At 33.3% G+C, this 15,230-nt stretch overlaps 1 protein-coding gene across 27 annotated transcripts in view; it reads left to right on the top strand.

Annotated features, from left to right (window-relative positions):
* The window catches only part of CLASP2 (cytoplasmic linker associated protein 2), a 196,939-nt gene that overhangs the window by 124,181 nt on the left and 57,528 nt on the right, over positions 1–15,230 (top strand). For 16 of the 27 annotated variants that reach the window (XM_069475478.1, XM_069475484.1, XM_069475476.1 and 13 more), the window contains 4 exons: positions 345–362; positions 2,459–2,560; positions 8,945–9,115; positions 11,246–11,353. In XM_069475478.1, the coding sequence (XP_069331579.1) occupies positions 345–362; positions 2,459–2,560; positions 8,945–9,115; positions 11,246–11,353 (399 nt within the window). Of the gene's footprint in view, positions 1–344; positions 363–2,458; positions 2,561–2,715; positions 2,743–5,941; positions 5,969–8,944; positions 9,116–11,245; positions 11,354–15,230 lie in introns of all 27 variants that reach the window. The other 11 variants (XM_069475487.1, XM_069475495.1, XM_069475499.1 and 8 more) reach the window with 3 other exon arrangements.

The following is a 15,230-nucleotide window of genomic DNA, read 5'->3' as shown; positions in this document are numbered from 1 at the left end:
AAAATCTTCATTTGCAAAGAAGAGTAATTACAGAGTTGCATTTTTCTTTTTTCACCATTTTTCACCAAGGTTTAAGAATGAAATATAGCAAATAAAAGTGTTCACTATAGAATTTTGCTATTTTCAATTGTCTAGTGTCAACTTGTTCTCTGAGTCATTAGGTTACCTCAGAATGTTTGTTTTTCTCAAAATGAGTCATTTCAAAGTTAATTTAAGGCTATCAGACTAAAAATTATCTTTTGTTTTCACCCTTTCATTTTAGTCTTGGGTGGGAGTTGTGAAATAGGTCTTAACATCAGCATTGGCAGAATTTGTTGAAATATTGTTTTATTTCTCTTATTTAGGAACAGCATCTGAAGATGGTAAGAATTATATATTTTGTTAGTAGTACAAACACCTCAACATTACTATTTTCATCAGTAGGGTTAAATATTAAAACTAAAATAGGCTAACTTCTTTGCAAATCTTTATAATTTGCCAGTTGTAGTAACTTCTGCTTTCATGTCTGGTTGCATTAGTTATATGTATAGATTTTCTTTTTAATTCTTCCATCTTGCTGTTTTGTTTTATATCTTGGATTGTCTCATGCTGGAAACACATAGTTGCTTAACACGTTTAATAATATCTAGTTTAAAGTTGCTATATAATTTCATTTTTCCCAGTAGTGACATTAATATTTTTCTTTTTTGTGTGTGGTTTGTTTTTTAATTTATGCCAATTCATTTATACTTTGGGGGAGCATGCACCATTGCTGTATCATTGGAGCTTAAATATTATTGGAGTTTAAATGTATTTATTTAGTCTGCTTTTAAATGTGTATTTTATTTTTGAATCAGTGACTAGAGAACTTGGTCACAGATTGAAAGTGAATTTGATATTACAACAGAATTGCTGCATATATTTTACTGAGCTGGTTCACCTTAAAAATAATTATTTATTACTTTTGTATTTGTAGAAAGGAAAAAAAATCACTGTTTATATTTATCCTACCTGAAGGCTGTTTTATTATATTAAAGCCTCTGATTTGAAGCACATTTTTTTCTTCTAAGTTTTACATGGATGACATTTTCTTGTGATAAAAAAACAAATAGATTTAACTTTTTTTGGTACCATATTTACTCTCATATATTTAAAATAATTTTATGTTTTGTTTTAAATTTGAATACTCCTTTAAAAACATGATTTCTGGCACTGTGGCATTGTAATTTAAAATGTTAGTATCAAAATACTTAATATATACTAATTTGTTTGGAATATAGAATATGAATGAATTCTCCATTTTAAAAATAATAATTTGGTTGTTTTGTTTTACTCCTTAGTCAAGAGAACTTTGTATCCTACTCAAAATAGACTGTAAAAGGGTGAGATGCCTGAACTGTGGGCTCATTGGAGACCTTGAAGTTAATAGAATGCTGATATTCTACCAGTTATGCTCTGGTTTTGGTTCTATTTTATTCCTAGTTCTTATTATTCTCTTATCTTCCCTCACTCATTTCTTAACTGTATAATTTCTCCTTACTCTTCAGTATATTTTTTCCTAATTAATATGGCCATATCAGGTTAGCCAGTATTTTGTATATGCCCTACAAATTGTACTTTGTAACTAAAAAGGATTCTGAGCCTTTCTTTGTGAGTATGTTTGGGGTTGGTCTGTATTTATAGTGGTTGAGAGTATTGCTTGAGAACACCAGAATACCTACTAGTAATATATTCTGTCATCACTTGTTTTTACTAATGGCAACTTTCTTAAGCACTTAATAAACATATCTCCTTTGATTCAAGAGCTCTAGAAATGGGGTAAGGATGTTTGTAGCCTATTTTTATGGAGGGAGATGAAACAGAGATGGAGATATATTTAGAAAAGCACCAACTCTTATGTGATATGTATTTTCTCAAATCATTTTATAAATGAAATTGGTTAGGAGAAGAGAGCAGTAAACATGTCCATGTACATCTGTAGTAATCTGATATAAAAAGATTAAATATTTTGCCTAATAATATCTCTTCCTGCAAATCCCTTTAGAAGTACATTTTCAATCAAAAGGATTGTTTGGCTTATTGTTTCTAAGATTAGGCTCATATTTAAAACTGTAAGGTAGATTTGAGAATAAATTTCCTAGAAACTGAAATTTTAGAATTGGAACTACCAATTAAGAAACAAGTGTCATGCCTATGGTAATTATCTTAATTATAGCTACAGTACTAATAATACCAAGCTAATAATGTAAATCTTTTAGTTTGACTTTATTTATTCTTACCCTTGAAGGAAAGTTAGCTTATAGCACAAGAAAAAACAACATTTTTTTGAATTTTGAGAGAAATATAATATAACCTGTAAGTTATGGTTACTTTATTATAGAATTTGATAATACTTGCAAATAATGAGATTTTCTTCCCCCCATTACTAAATAGTATTATAGAAAAATGTCTTTAATTATGTAAATATTTTATTCCTCAGGCCGGGTGAGAGCAAAGCTTTCAGCACCACTTGCTGGCATGGGAAATGCCAAGACAGATTCTAGAGGAAGAAGTCGAACAAAAATGGTGTCTCAGTCACAGCGTATGTATTGCTTATCAGTCCTCCTATATTTGTCAATATGTTAGGATAAGTGTGTTGCTTGTATATTACTGTATCAGGAGATTGACCAGTGGATAAAGACAAAGCTAATTTCAAAAAAGAGAAGCCACATACTGAGTTCTTGTTCTGTACTTTAGGTTCATCATCACCTGACAAAAATGAAGGTATTTTTTTTTTCAATGTTTTGGGTCAGTTGTTGTGCATGTTTTGGAATTTTTGAGTGGGTGTTGTCTTGTCTTTGGTGTGTTAGTAGGGCTGCATCATTGATGTCTGCCACTAAGACAGAAAACCTTCATCTGCTATACAAATTTTTGCATGGAGATATTTTAAGTAGCACAAATCTTTAGCATTAAGGTTTTCACACTCAGAAACTTGCAAATGTGGAAAATTGTGCTTTTTAGAGGCAAATAATTGCCACATGTTAGCATCAAAATCTGGTTGCCAGGCCTGGCACGGTGGCTAACACTTGTAATCTCAGCACTTTGGGAGGCCAAGGTGGGAGGATCACTTGAAGCCAGGAGTTCAAGGCCAGCCTGGGCAACATAGCGAGACCTTGTCTCTATAAAACAAAGCAAAAAGACAAAAAACAATTTTTAATGAGCCAGCCATGATGGCCTGCATATTTAGTCCTAGCTACTTGGGAGGCTGAGCCTAGGAGTTCAAGTTTACAGTGAGCTACGATCGCACCACTGCACTCCAGCCTGGGCGACAGAATGAGACCCTATCTCTAAAAAAAAAAAAGAGAAGAAGAAGAAAGAAAAATCTAGCTGTATCTTAGGTTATATTATTCAAAAACAGTTATGTGGTATCTTCCTATGCTCCTCTTAATCTATTAGATTACCTTATTTTTGGTTAGCATTTTTGGCAGGTATATACTGGGTTATAGTGACAAAATATAAATTGAAATGACCAATTCTATTATATTCCTTCTTAAATTTATGATTTATATTATTCCTATTTTATTGGAAGCTGAGTTCCTCATAAGCACAATTATTAAAAAGCACAATTTTGAGGTCTAGGTAAAATGAATGATCTATTTCTACATGTTCCAGAGTAGTAAAACATACACTTACAGCATTATTAATTTAAAACCATTTGTTCTCATTTCTTCTTTACTGAGAGACTTTCATTAGTTCTTATCTATAAAACCAGGAAATTTTTCTAGAGAAGTAATTGTGGGGGTTATTCTATATACTTGGCTATGAAATGAATTTAACTTTCTTCTGTTATTTAGGTGATTTATTAGGATATGGATGTCCTATTTGTCTCTTTTTTAACCTAATTCTTGAATCTTGGAATCAAGGAAGAGAACTGGGTTTACAGGGGGTAGGGTGTGATTACACAAGTCCTTCCTAGCAGACTCTTATCTTCTCCTCTTTCCAAAGTCAGAAAATCCAGGCAGAATAATGATGAGGACACCCAACAAGAGTCCTAAAAATGAGCAGAAGTACTCGGTAAAATTGATTTGCAAATTGAGGATTATTTACAAGTAGGAAAAATGGCAAATGTCCTCTAGGCAAGGGCTTTTCTCTCAACCAAATCAGAAGTAGTTCATATCACATTTTTCTCTGATCTTTTGTATTTTTAGAGTAATTTTTAGAATAACTTAATCTTTGGCAGTATAGTGTAGTAGTTGAGGGCCTTGCTCCTCCATATATGCTGCCCAGACCAACATCATCATCACCTAGGAGCTAGTTAGAAATGCAGAATCTCATGTATCATCACGGATCTACTAAATCTGGTCTTTAACAAGATCACAAAGTGATTTGTGTCACAATAAATTTTGAGAAATACATGCTGATTTAGATCATGGACTCTGGAGTCACACTGCCTGGATTTGAATACCAGCTCTTTTAGGTTATTTAAAGTTACTGTACTTCTGTATATTCAGCTGTAAAATAAAGAGAATAATTAGCATCTACTTCATAGGTTTGTTGTGAAGATTAAATGATGTAGTATTTTTAATACACTTAAAACAGTACCTGGCCCAGAGTAAGCACTATATATGTTAGCTGATAAAATTGTCCTCATTATTTTTAATCAAATGTCAACTGAATTTTATACTGCTGTTGTGTACTTCTGTACCTTGTTATTCTTATTGCCTTCAGGAAACAGAAATAAATGATGAAGTTATAAAATTTAAAGCATAAGATAACCAGAAATTGTCTAGGATCTGAGGATAAAACTTAATTGTGAGATACTAGTTCTTTTCTAAAATAACACTAAGGCTGATTTCAGGGCAAAAATATTCAAAGGGCTTTTTTTTTTTTTTTTAATATATTACTTAAGGGACCTCCTTTTTAGGTACTTTATAACTAAAGATCACTTCACTAAAAAATAGAATAATTTTTTTGCACTTGCTTTTTCAGTTTGAAACCCAATCCACAATACTCCAAATCCTCCCCTAAAGTGTGAGAACACAAATGATTGGCTCTTTAGACCTAGCAGGACTTTAAGATCAGAAGACTTTCCCACTATAAAATCAGTTAGGTTTCAAGTCATATTGGAGGGGTTTGTGTTTGTTTGCTTGCTTATTTATTTGAATGACTACATGTTCCATTCCAAATTCTTTTGTAAAAGAGATATTATGTAATTTGTATGCAAGTTTCTTTACAACATATTTGCACAGAAATATTACTGTGATCTCCATCTTCACTTTGTCATAAAGTAATTCATTAGGGTTTGCATGGTCTTGCCATATTTTTGTATCACCATTTAGGAAAAAAGTCTCTTGGATCAAAGCAGGTGTATTCTGATGGCTAACCAAAATAAATAAAAAGCAGACCCAATGGAGAGACTTCTAGATGTGTATTCATGAAAGAATGGTGTCTCTTTTTGTTGGTAGCTACTGGTTGTATACAAATGATTGTACAGCCTGTCAGAAACTCTGTCTCCCCTCCTCCCACCTTTCATTTTTTTCTGTGCACCTCAAGATGAAATTTGTAGCTTTTTATGTAATTTTTCTTCAGCTATAAGATATTGTAGTTGTTCCTTATATGTAGTTTTAAATTAAATGTTTAAATAACAAAAACTTAAACATTTAATTATTTAGATTTTGGAGTATCAGTGGTAGAAAAGCTGAAGAATTCACATTTACTTTTGCAACTTCATTTCATCTGCTTTGTACACGAGTGTCTAATTTCAGTTTATCAGCTGTAAAAACTACTAAATGTACTGCTTTTGTTATAGACATTTGTGCTTTTGAGATTTTCTCAAGTTTGCTTTTTTTTGCTTTAGGGTTTTTTTATTTTCTGAGAACTGACTAAAGCTTTCTTATTTCCATCTGCCATCCATTTAAAAACTGCTCCTTCCCTCTTCATGGATTATAATCCTTACCCTAATTCTGCCTTTACACTTGTTCAGGATCACAATCTGCTAATACCATTGGTGGTAAGAATCTGTAGACTTTATGTGTGCATCTATGTTTTGATCACCTATTTTCATGACAAAGAATGGGTTCTATTCAGCAGAAATTCTTAACATATAATATTCTATTACTCTGTAGTCAGTTGGGACAAAAACTGCCAGTTAAGATTTTTCTTTGGCCTGTCTTTATTTTATTAACAACTAAATTTTTTTAATGATACAAGTTGATAGTACAGAAATAATAAAAAAAGGAGATTTAGTTATGCTTTGCAATGCCATAAAAAGTATAAAATGATACTTTGAAAATTTTAGGCAGCACAAGAGAAAATAGGTATCGAAGTTCAAGTTTTGCAAATTAGGGTGTTTTCTGATAGCATTATGCCCCTTTGCATCAACTCTGTGGTTTTCCTGAAAGATATAATTGGTCTTTGTTGGGGAAGGCTCTTTGGCTCTTTGTTGGGGAAGGAGCCTTGGTATTTTCTCCTAAATAGAAATAATTCCAAAATGAGCCATAGACACTGGAATTATCATACTCTTGGTAGGGATCAGGAGTATTAGAGAAGAGAGGGTAATGATTGAGGCAAAATTAACATTGTCAATTTTATTACCTAGAAGAGGGCATGAATGAATTTTAATATGTAGAGTGAACTTACATAATTTTGATAAATTCAATAAATCTAGAGTAGAAAGGAGTTACTCTGTTTCTAAACTTCCTGTTTCCTATCTGCTGAATAGACCCACATTTCAAGGAATTCTCCAATCTCCTACCAACACTCCACCCCCCCAAATTTATATTGATTTTAACAAAGTACCATATTGTACGTGCTCAGTTCATTATTTATACTTTGTATATTGTTGCTAGTTTTCCCATAAAATATTCCATTGGCCTATGTTGCATTGTGAGTTTGTGGCATGTTGGGTATTTGGATGTTTTGGTGTATACGTTTAGTTTAGACTCTGCATGGAGAAAACAAGTGCCATACGAGTATCCTTGAGGTTACAACTGAAAGAAACTGGATTCAAAGATTCTTCACCTGAAACATCATGACACATTCAAATGAGATATCATTTAAAGTAGACTTGAATAATTTTCCTACAGTAATGTAGAATTCTTTCTACTCAAATAATAAATTGTTAATTTCATTAGAAACACTGCTTTGTTTTATAATATAGCTATCACCAGTGGAAGATAGGTTTCATTTTGTGTGCTGGTAAAGTTTAATAATTAAGCAGGAGTGCAAATTGTACTCAGCAAGACCATGCCAAGAAAACTGTAGCAAGGATCACAGATCAGCAGCCCATGGACCACATCCAGCCTGCCCCCATTCATGAATTATTATATTAGGCCTACACGACATGATAAAAATCAGGAAATGTCAAAGCTTTCACTTTTGAAAAATACCAAGACCTGCCCAGTATTACCTCAAGACAGAGCTGGCTAGAACTAAAGTCACCTCCCACTTAGGAAAGGGCAGGCACTCCCCTATTGATCAAAGTCCTCTCATTATTCCCTGCTCTACACTCAGTGTTCCTCCCTTTTTAGCATCCCATGCTTATCCCCATTGGCATTTGAGTCTCTGTGGAAATGAAGTATGATTGGGTAAGACTGGACAGTGTGAGCAGTGATTCTCTTACTGTGGTACCCAATGAAGGAAAAAGGTTGCTTTCATGAAGATTTATTGAATTGCAAGTTTAATTTTTCTATAATGTTACCATTCAAAATCTAGAATTAGATTACATCTTGGAGTTATCTAGTCCATTTTCCTATTCAATGTAGACATAAAGTGCTTTGATTGATAAAAATTTAACTCATGCATTTCTAGCTTAAAACTATGTTTTTTAATCTCTTTTTTTAACCTATGCTCCAATCCCTGAAAAGATTTTTTCTACCCCCCACCCTCATCTCTCTGAGCACACCTCCTCTACTTTACAAGACTGAAAATTTGGAAATTTTTCTAGTTTGGAAAAGATCAGACTTCTTTGACATTTGCCCTTACTCCTGTTCTACCCTCAATATTTCTATATCCCAGAATGTTGCCACCCAAGAGCCCTTTGCTATTTGAAAGCAAATAGCAAAAAAACGTTTCTTTTTTAGCTGGCTCAAGTTTTTCAACATTTAAAATTTAATTTTCTAAAATTTAAAAATATACCTAGTAGTAAGATAGATAACTTTGCTATACCCATTTAGAGGAATCTCAACAGGCAAACTGTTTTAAAATGAAGCAAATTATCATTATTGTATATTTAACAAAAATAATAGCAGTGATATTATTAAGGTTTTTTTTTTCCCTTATAAATGCAGTCATGTGCCACATAACATTTTGGACTATGACAGACCACATATACAATGGTGGTCCTATAAGATAATAATACTAAATTTGTACTGCACCTCTTCTATGTTTAGGTACACAAATACTTATTGTGGTTCAATTGCCTACAGTATTCAGGATAGTAACATGCTGTACAGGTTTGTAGCCTAGGAGCAGTAGGCTTTACCATGTGGTATAGTGCGTAGTAAACTATACCATCTAAGTTTGTGTAAGTATACTCTATGATGTTTGTATGATGACAAAATCACCTAACAACACATTCCTCAGAACGTGTCCCCGTCATTAAGTGACACATGACTGTATATAACTTTCTCACACACAACAGTTTAGTCACACGAAATGTATTGTCAGATAAATGATTTCTGTGAAAATCTTTTATACTATTGTGTTCTAAAAGTCATAATAGTGTTATCCTTATTAAACATAATACCTCACTCTCCCAAAACTGAAAATATATTTTAGGTGATTTACCATTCAGTGCTAGTATATGCAGTGTATCTTTTTTTTTCCAGGTTACAACCATATATAAATCTTCCTCAGTCCATTTCCTTTGAACTTAGAGCCTGCCATACTATCATAGTTTTCTCTGTTATATTTCTGAATTTTTCTCCTTTCAGCAAATTCTCTTGGAGTTCATGCCTTAATATTTGTTTATGTGTTTGGTGTTCAGCTGGCAGCCGGTCTGGGTCTCCAGGAAGAGTTCTGACCACAACGGCCCTCTCCACTGTGAGCTCTGGTGTTCAAAGAGTCCTGGTCAATTCAGCCTCAGCACAGAAAAGAAGCAAGATACCACGGAGTCAGGGCTGTAGCAGAGAGGCTAGTCCATCTAGGCTTTCAGTGGGTAAGATTTTTTATATGAGACTTGTGACCTTTTTTTTTTTTTTTTATTTCAGGCTTTGATACTATTGAAGACTTTGGAATATGAGCAGGCACTTATAAATTAATTAGAGGAAAACAAACTTAAAAATTCAACAGTTGAAATATAGGTTACAAATTGAATCAAGTATCTTGTTTTGAAAGTATAGTTCATAGGAGCTTCAAAAATATAGCTAATATTTTAAAGGGCAAGGTTATGGAATTTACAAAACATTTGCCATATATAGATAAATGTATACATACATATGTTAGCTGCTTATATTTGACATTGGTATTACAGTTCAGCACTATTCAAATACTAATAAACTTCTAGTTTTTCTTTGTGTATTGACTAGGTGATTTTAAATTTCAGGTAATAAATTATAATTGACGCCATCTTAATAAGATTTATTGGCTCTTTTAACTAAAAAGTTTGGAAATTATACCTCCTTTGGGGTCTATTTTCCCTTCCTCCCTCCCTTCTTTCCTTTCTGCTTTATCAATCATGGTGCTGACATTGTCCTCAGGCTCCTGCTACTTGATCTGTCATGCCGAGAGCAGAAGTTCCCTAATTCCTTCAACTTCTTTTTAATCATTTGTTTTTCATTGTTTTATAAGTCTTTTGTAGATTACCTATAGAACTTTAAAGAATATGCTCATATTTCTATTTTTTGTTCCATCAGCTTCAGTCAGTATCTCAACTCTCATACTTTTCCCTTCACGTTCTGCTCTCTTAGAATTATCAGTTTTATTTTTACATTATTAAAGTTAACACATATGTTCTCATCTACATCCACAAGCAAGTCTTATGTACCTGTCCTATAAGTTGGCTTTAAAAATTGAAAAGCTATAAATAACATTTACTGTGTTATGAGTAACTAAATGTTATTTGCTGCCAAGACAGATAGTGTGCTGTAACCTCATTTTTCCCCAAGTATATACTGAATTTAACACTCAACCGTTAGGGGCCACTTGAAGGAGAATATTCCTGTTATGTAGAAATGAATTCTCTTTTCTTACAGCCCTACTGGTTACTTACAATTAGGTCACATTTTAGTTTGCTTTGTATTTGGACAGTGATTAAGAATAATGTGTACTTCTTATATCCTCTAGTATTGCTGCCCCTTCAGTAATATTATTATATGGAGTTTCTTATTTTCTGGAGACTTCTTTCCAGTACTCTGGATTGGTTGCTATCTGGGCCTCTTGCTCAACTGTCATTTTGAGATTCCCCCATTTACTGCTTTCCTTCATTGAAAGCAACCTTTCCTGGATCCTCCTTTTTTTTTTTTTTTTTTTTTTTTATTTACTTTTTTGCTTTGCTTATACACATTCTGAAATACATTTTAGAAATTGTGTGTAGGAGTCAAGCTTTTTGAAGCCTTACTTGTCTAAGAATGTCATTATTCATTAGGTAGCACAGATTCCTTTTAGGCTTACAGATTTTGAATTAGTGTCCTTAGTAGCACTTTTCACTTATGCTGTGCCTGATATTTGGCCAGAGAGCCTTTGAAGTTTTCATCTAGTTGATTCGTTTCTTTTTGTTTTCCAGACATTAAATACGTTAGTCTTTTTCAACAAAAATATTGATATTTCAACTTAATCATTTATTTTTCTGTACTTTTATTTGCGGTTTTTTATTTGTGAGGAGTGAGAAAAGGAATGAGAATTGAAAACATTGGCTCATTTTTTTCCTCTTTATCTTGAACTGAAAACTTAAGAATGGGTATTGTACTTTAAATTAATATTTGAAATGTGTAGATTTTTCTCTTAAAAAAAAGATGTCCTAAGTGACGAAAAATGTTAGAAGTCTTTATAGTTTAGTCAACATAGAGAAAAACTGGGTTTTACTACATTGTACAATATTTTAAATCTTTTATTTGTAGCCTTTTTATTTCAGTAAAATATTATTTTACCCTTCTAGTCTTATATAAACTAGAGGACCATATTTTTAAAAAATTAAGTTATTCCTGGTAATGCTTCATCAAGAGTAATTTCAATCTTAGAAAAACTGAAGTTATTCATCAGTTTTTAGAATAATAAAATCAAAATTTTTTTAAATACAAACTTTGTCTTCTGTTTTCTTCCTTGCTGTGCTGCTGTTGCTTCATACCAGCCCGAAGCAGTCGTATTCCTCGACCAAGTGTGAGTCAAGGATGCAGCCGGGAAGCTAGTCGGGAGAGCAGCAGGGACACAAGTCCTGTTCGCTCTTTTCAGCCCCTCGGTACGTGTTTGGGCAGGTGTGAGGTGCATTGCTTTCCCCTTGTGTTATCACCAGTCGATGACTTCAACATACATGGGATTTAGCTTTCTTCCTTGACTATATCTTTGACCCTATCTCTTTTCTGTCATTTTGAGGAAAGATTCAGAAGGAAATTGTATTTTGGGGAAACTCCTTTGACCTGACTTACTTTTATTCAATGAGCAAGTTATTGTATTAAAAAATTTCTTTCATAGTCAAGTAAATGTTACACAGATTTAAACTTCAGAATATTGAATTCAAGATTTTTCTAATAAGTAAATCAACAAAATTTAAAGATAACATTTAAATATTTACTCTCAAGTGAAATATGGTCAATTTAATTTGGTAAAATACTTTTGTCCTTTTCAACAAAAATATTGACATTTCAACTTAGGTCATTTAGGTTGCTAGAAAGAGTGCCACAAAATATATGAACTATTTATTATCAATGGGAAGGAATAACATTTTTATAGTATTTTATAATTTGACAGTCACTTCCCATCCATATATTAGCTCATGTCATGTCCCTGCTATAAAACCTGATTATAGAGATTGTATTGTAACCTTGATTATAATACTATATTTAACCTCAATTATAAAAATATTAAATGATTTTTGAAATCTTTAGTATTTTTGGATAACTGGAGAAACATAATTTTTTACACTGAGAATCTTTAGAATTTCTGCATGATCCTTCAGCATTTTAACTAGCACTTTGTATACACAAACCTATAGCCATTTCAGATTCTTTGACACCATGGAGTTTACTGTAATTCCTAGAAATTTGCTCTTCAGACTTTGGAATAGAACATAGTTCTATTTGTTGTCTGCTGGAATTCTTATTTTCTCAGATAGTTACACTAGTATAGAATTTCTAGTGATTAATTTTTGATTCTCTGGGCCATTTGGCTCAAATATATCACTAGGCTGTCCTGTACTGAACTAAAAAACCCCAGTGAATTAGGGACATATTAATAGAAGAATATCCTCATCCCTTGTTTGTGCTCCAGCCCCAGATGCCAAAGTTTCCTTCTTTCCCTTTCCCCTGTGGGGGAAAACAAACTATTCTGTATCACTAAGGCAGAGATTTTTTTAATTCGTATACAATAGAGTTAGTCTATAGAATGTCTGTGCATGTGCACACACACATGTATGGCACATCTTAATGCATATATGTTTAAAGAAATGCAATATAAATCCTACGTGTGTTTAAAATAAGCATGCCACTTTGAGTTGAAGCAAGTAGAGTGCCTATGTGGTAGTTTAAGAACATGGGTTCTAGGCCAGGCGCGGCGGCTCATGCCTGTAATCCTAGCACTCTGGAACACCGAGGCGGAAGGATCGTTTGAGCTCAGGAGTTTGAAACCAGCCTGAGCAAGAGCAAGACCCCGTCTCTACTAAAAATAGAAAGAAATTATATGGACAACTAAAAATATATACAGAACAAAATTAGCCGGGCATGGTGGCACATGCCTGTAGTCCCAGGTACTCAAGAGGCTAAGGCAGGAGGATCGCTTGAGCCCAGGAGTTTGACGTTGCTGTGAGCTAGGCTGACACCATGACACTCGAGCCCAAGCAACAGAGTAAGACTCTGTCTCAAAAAAAAAAAAAAAAAGAAAGGGAACATGTGTTCCAGGGTCAGATGACCTGGGTTCATACCTAGCTCTGTAATCTTTCCATACCCAGGTTTTCTCATCTGTAAAACAAGGAGAATAGTAGTATGTACTTCCTTAGGATTGTTTAGAAGATTCATAAATGAGAAATTACATGGAAAACTCAGGGCAGTGCGTGGCCCACATGAACACTCAACTTATGTCATTGTGGTCATCATCATTACCACTGCTGCTGCCAATTCTGCTCCACCTCCTCCCCCTGAAGCTCTAATCACCCTAGAAACAGTTTCATTATACCTTAGTGGCAAGGACCTCAGATTTTTTAATGATATGGCACCTGTATTTATATAATGCCAATACCACAGAATTACTAAAAGATATATCAAGAAGAAACCAAAATGTGTTTCTGTATCTTTTAAAACTGTACAATAGTCAGAGATTAGAAGGAAATTTATAATCTACTAATTAATTACTTTAAAAGTAAACATTATTAATATACCAATTTTTAAAGAGATATATTGTCTAGTCACTAATTTTCTAGATTCATCTTAAAGCTTCCATTTGACAAATTACTTAAATTTTATTGAAGGAAGCAGTTTTCCTGATTCTCATGAAAGTTCCTATTTGGGCTGAAGATAATTAAACCTTCTAGTCATATAGTTTTAGAAGACTTGGGTTTTTTATAGCCCTTTTATTTACATATGGATACTGTATGCAAAGGTAGCAGATTAGCCCTGTTTGTTTCACAGGGATGAAGAGTAGCATTCCCAGAGATTAATTTGTCCACACCATCCCCATTTTTAGCTACGTTTGCCTGCATTCTGTGCTCCTTACCAAATTTGTTTATTTGGTGGAATCCCTTTGTCACCTCAGACTTTAAATATTGCCAGTCAGCAGATGAATCCCCAAGCTTGTTATGCATTCACATGTATCACAAGCCCATGCTTTATAATAATTTAAAATTAATTTAGTGAGGGCCCTAAAGTATCAGAAATAAATCAGAGCTGAGTAAAGCTGAACTTCTCTGGAACTTGTGCCCTTAGTTTCCGTTTATTTGTAGAACCAAGATTTTTTAAAAGGCTTACTTTATTACAAACACAAGTCTTACCTGTTATCTTTGGTCACAGATAACTATTGATTCTATAAAGTTTTTCAAAGATTTTCATCTACTAGGCATTTCCACATTTGCTCAACTCTTTCTCACCATTTTACAAATTATTTCTGTTCAGTAAAAATAAAATTAATTAAGTATTACCACATTTTACTAATGATACCAGTCACCTTTAAGGGATGATTAAACATTTTGTGCAGCATTCTCTTTATTTAATCTTTCTCTCAATCTTTTTGATCATTTTCCTGTTTATTATGGCTGTCCTGTAACGAAGGAAAGAGTGGCTCTCGTAATTAAAATATTTTAACTGCTCTAATTAATATCTGAGGTTGAATAACTTTTAAGATAAAAGTAATATATTTTACTAAATATTAAAATGCATTTTTCTGTATATTTATTTATATAAGAAAGATTGACTTAGTTTTATGAAAATTAGGATTTTAAGATCTAAAATGGAAAATATGCTAATTTAGATTTTAGAGCAATATATTGAAAGCCATATCACAAATTTCTAGGTTCTTTGGTTAAATTATTAATTTTGAGGGCATTTAAATGTACTTTGATGTTTAAATAATCTGCTCTTGAACACAGAATTTATATTCTGTGAACCATTATGGAAAATGTTTATGTTAACACAAAAGAGGTATATTATCTTTTGAACAACATGAATGTGGTGCATGTATTGTTTAAGAGCAGAGGCCTTGAAAGAATATAGATACCGAGGAGTAGCACTTATGAGTAGTGTGGCTTTGACCAAACTACCTCCTTCTGTGCTTTAGCTTCCCCATCTGTCTTAGTTCATTTGGACTGCTCTAATAAAATACTATAGTTAGGTACTTATGAATGGCAGAAATTTATTTCTCAGAGTTCTAGAAGCTAGGAAGTCCAGGATAAAGGTACCAGCAGATCTGGTGTCTGGTGAGGGCCCATTCTCTGGTTCATAGATGGTGTCTTCTAGCTGTGTCCTCACATGTTGGAAGAAGCTAGCTAGCTCTCTGGGGTCACTTTAATAAAGGCACTAATCTGAATCATGAGAGCTTTTCCTTCATGACATAATTGCCTCCCAAAGGCCCCATCTAATACCATCACATTGAGGATTAAAATTTCAGCATATAAATTGGGTGTGGGGGCAGGT

The sequence above is a fragment of the Eulemur rufifrons genome, chromosome 7 (assembly GCF_041146395.1).
Source record: "Eulemur rufifrons isolate Redbay chromosome 7, OSU_ERuf_1, whole genome shotgun sequence".
NCBI classification, from domain to species: domain Eukaryota; kingdom Metazoa; phylum Chordata; class Mammalia; order Primates; family Lemuridae; genus Eulemur; species Eulemur rufifrons.
The sequence above is the reverse complement of the archived record's forward strand: the minus strand, read 5'-3'. Positions and strand labels throughout refer to the sequence as shown.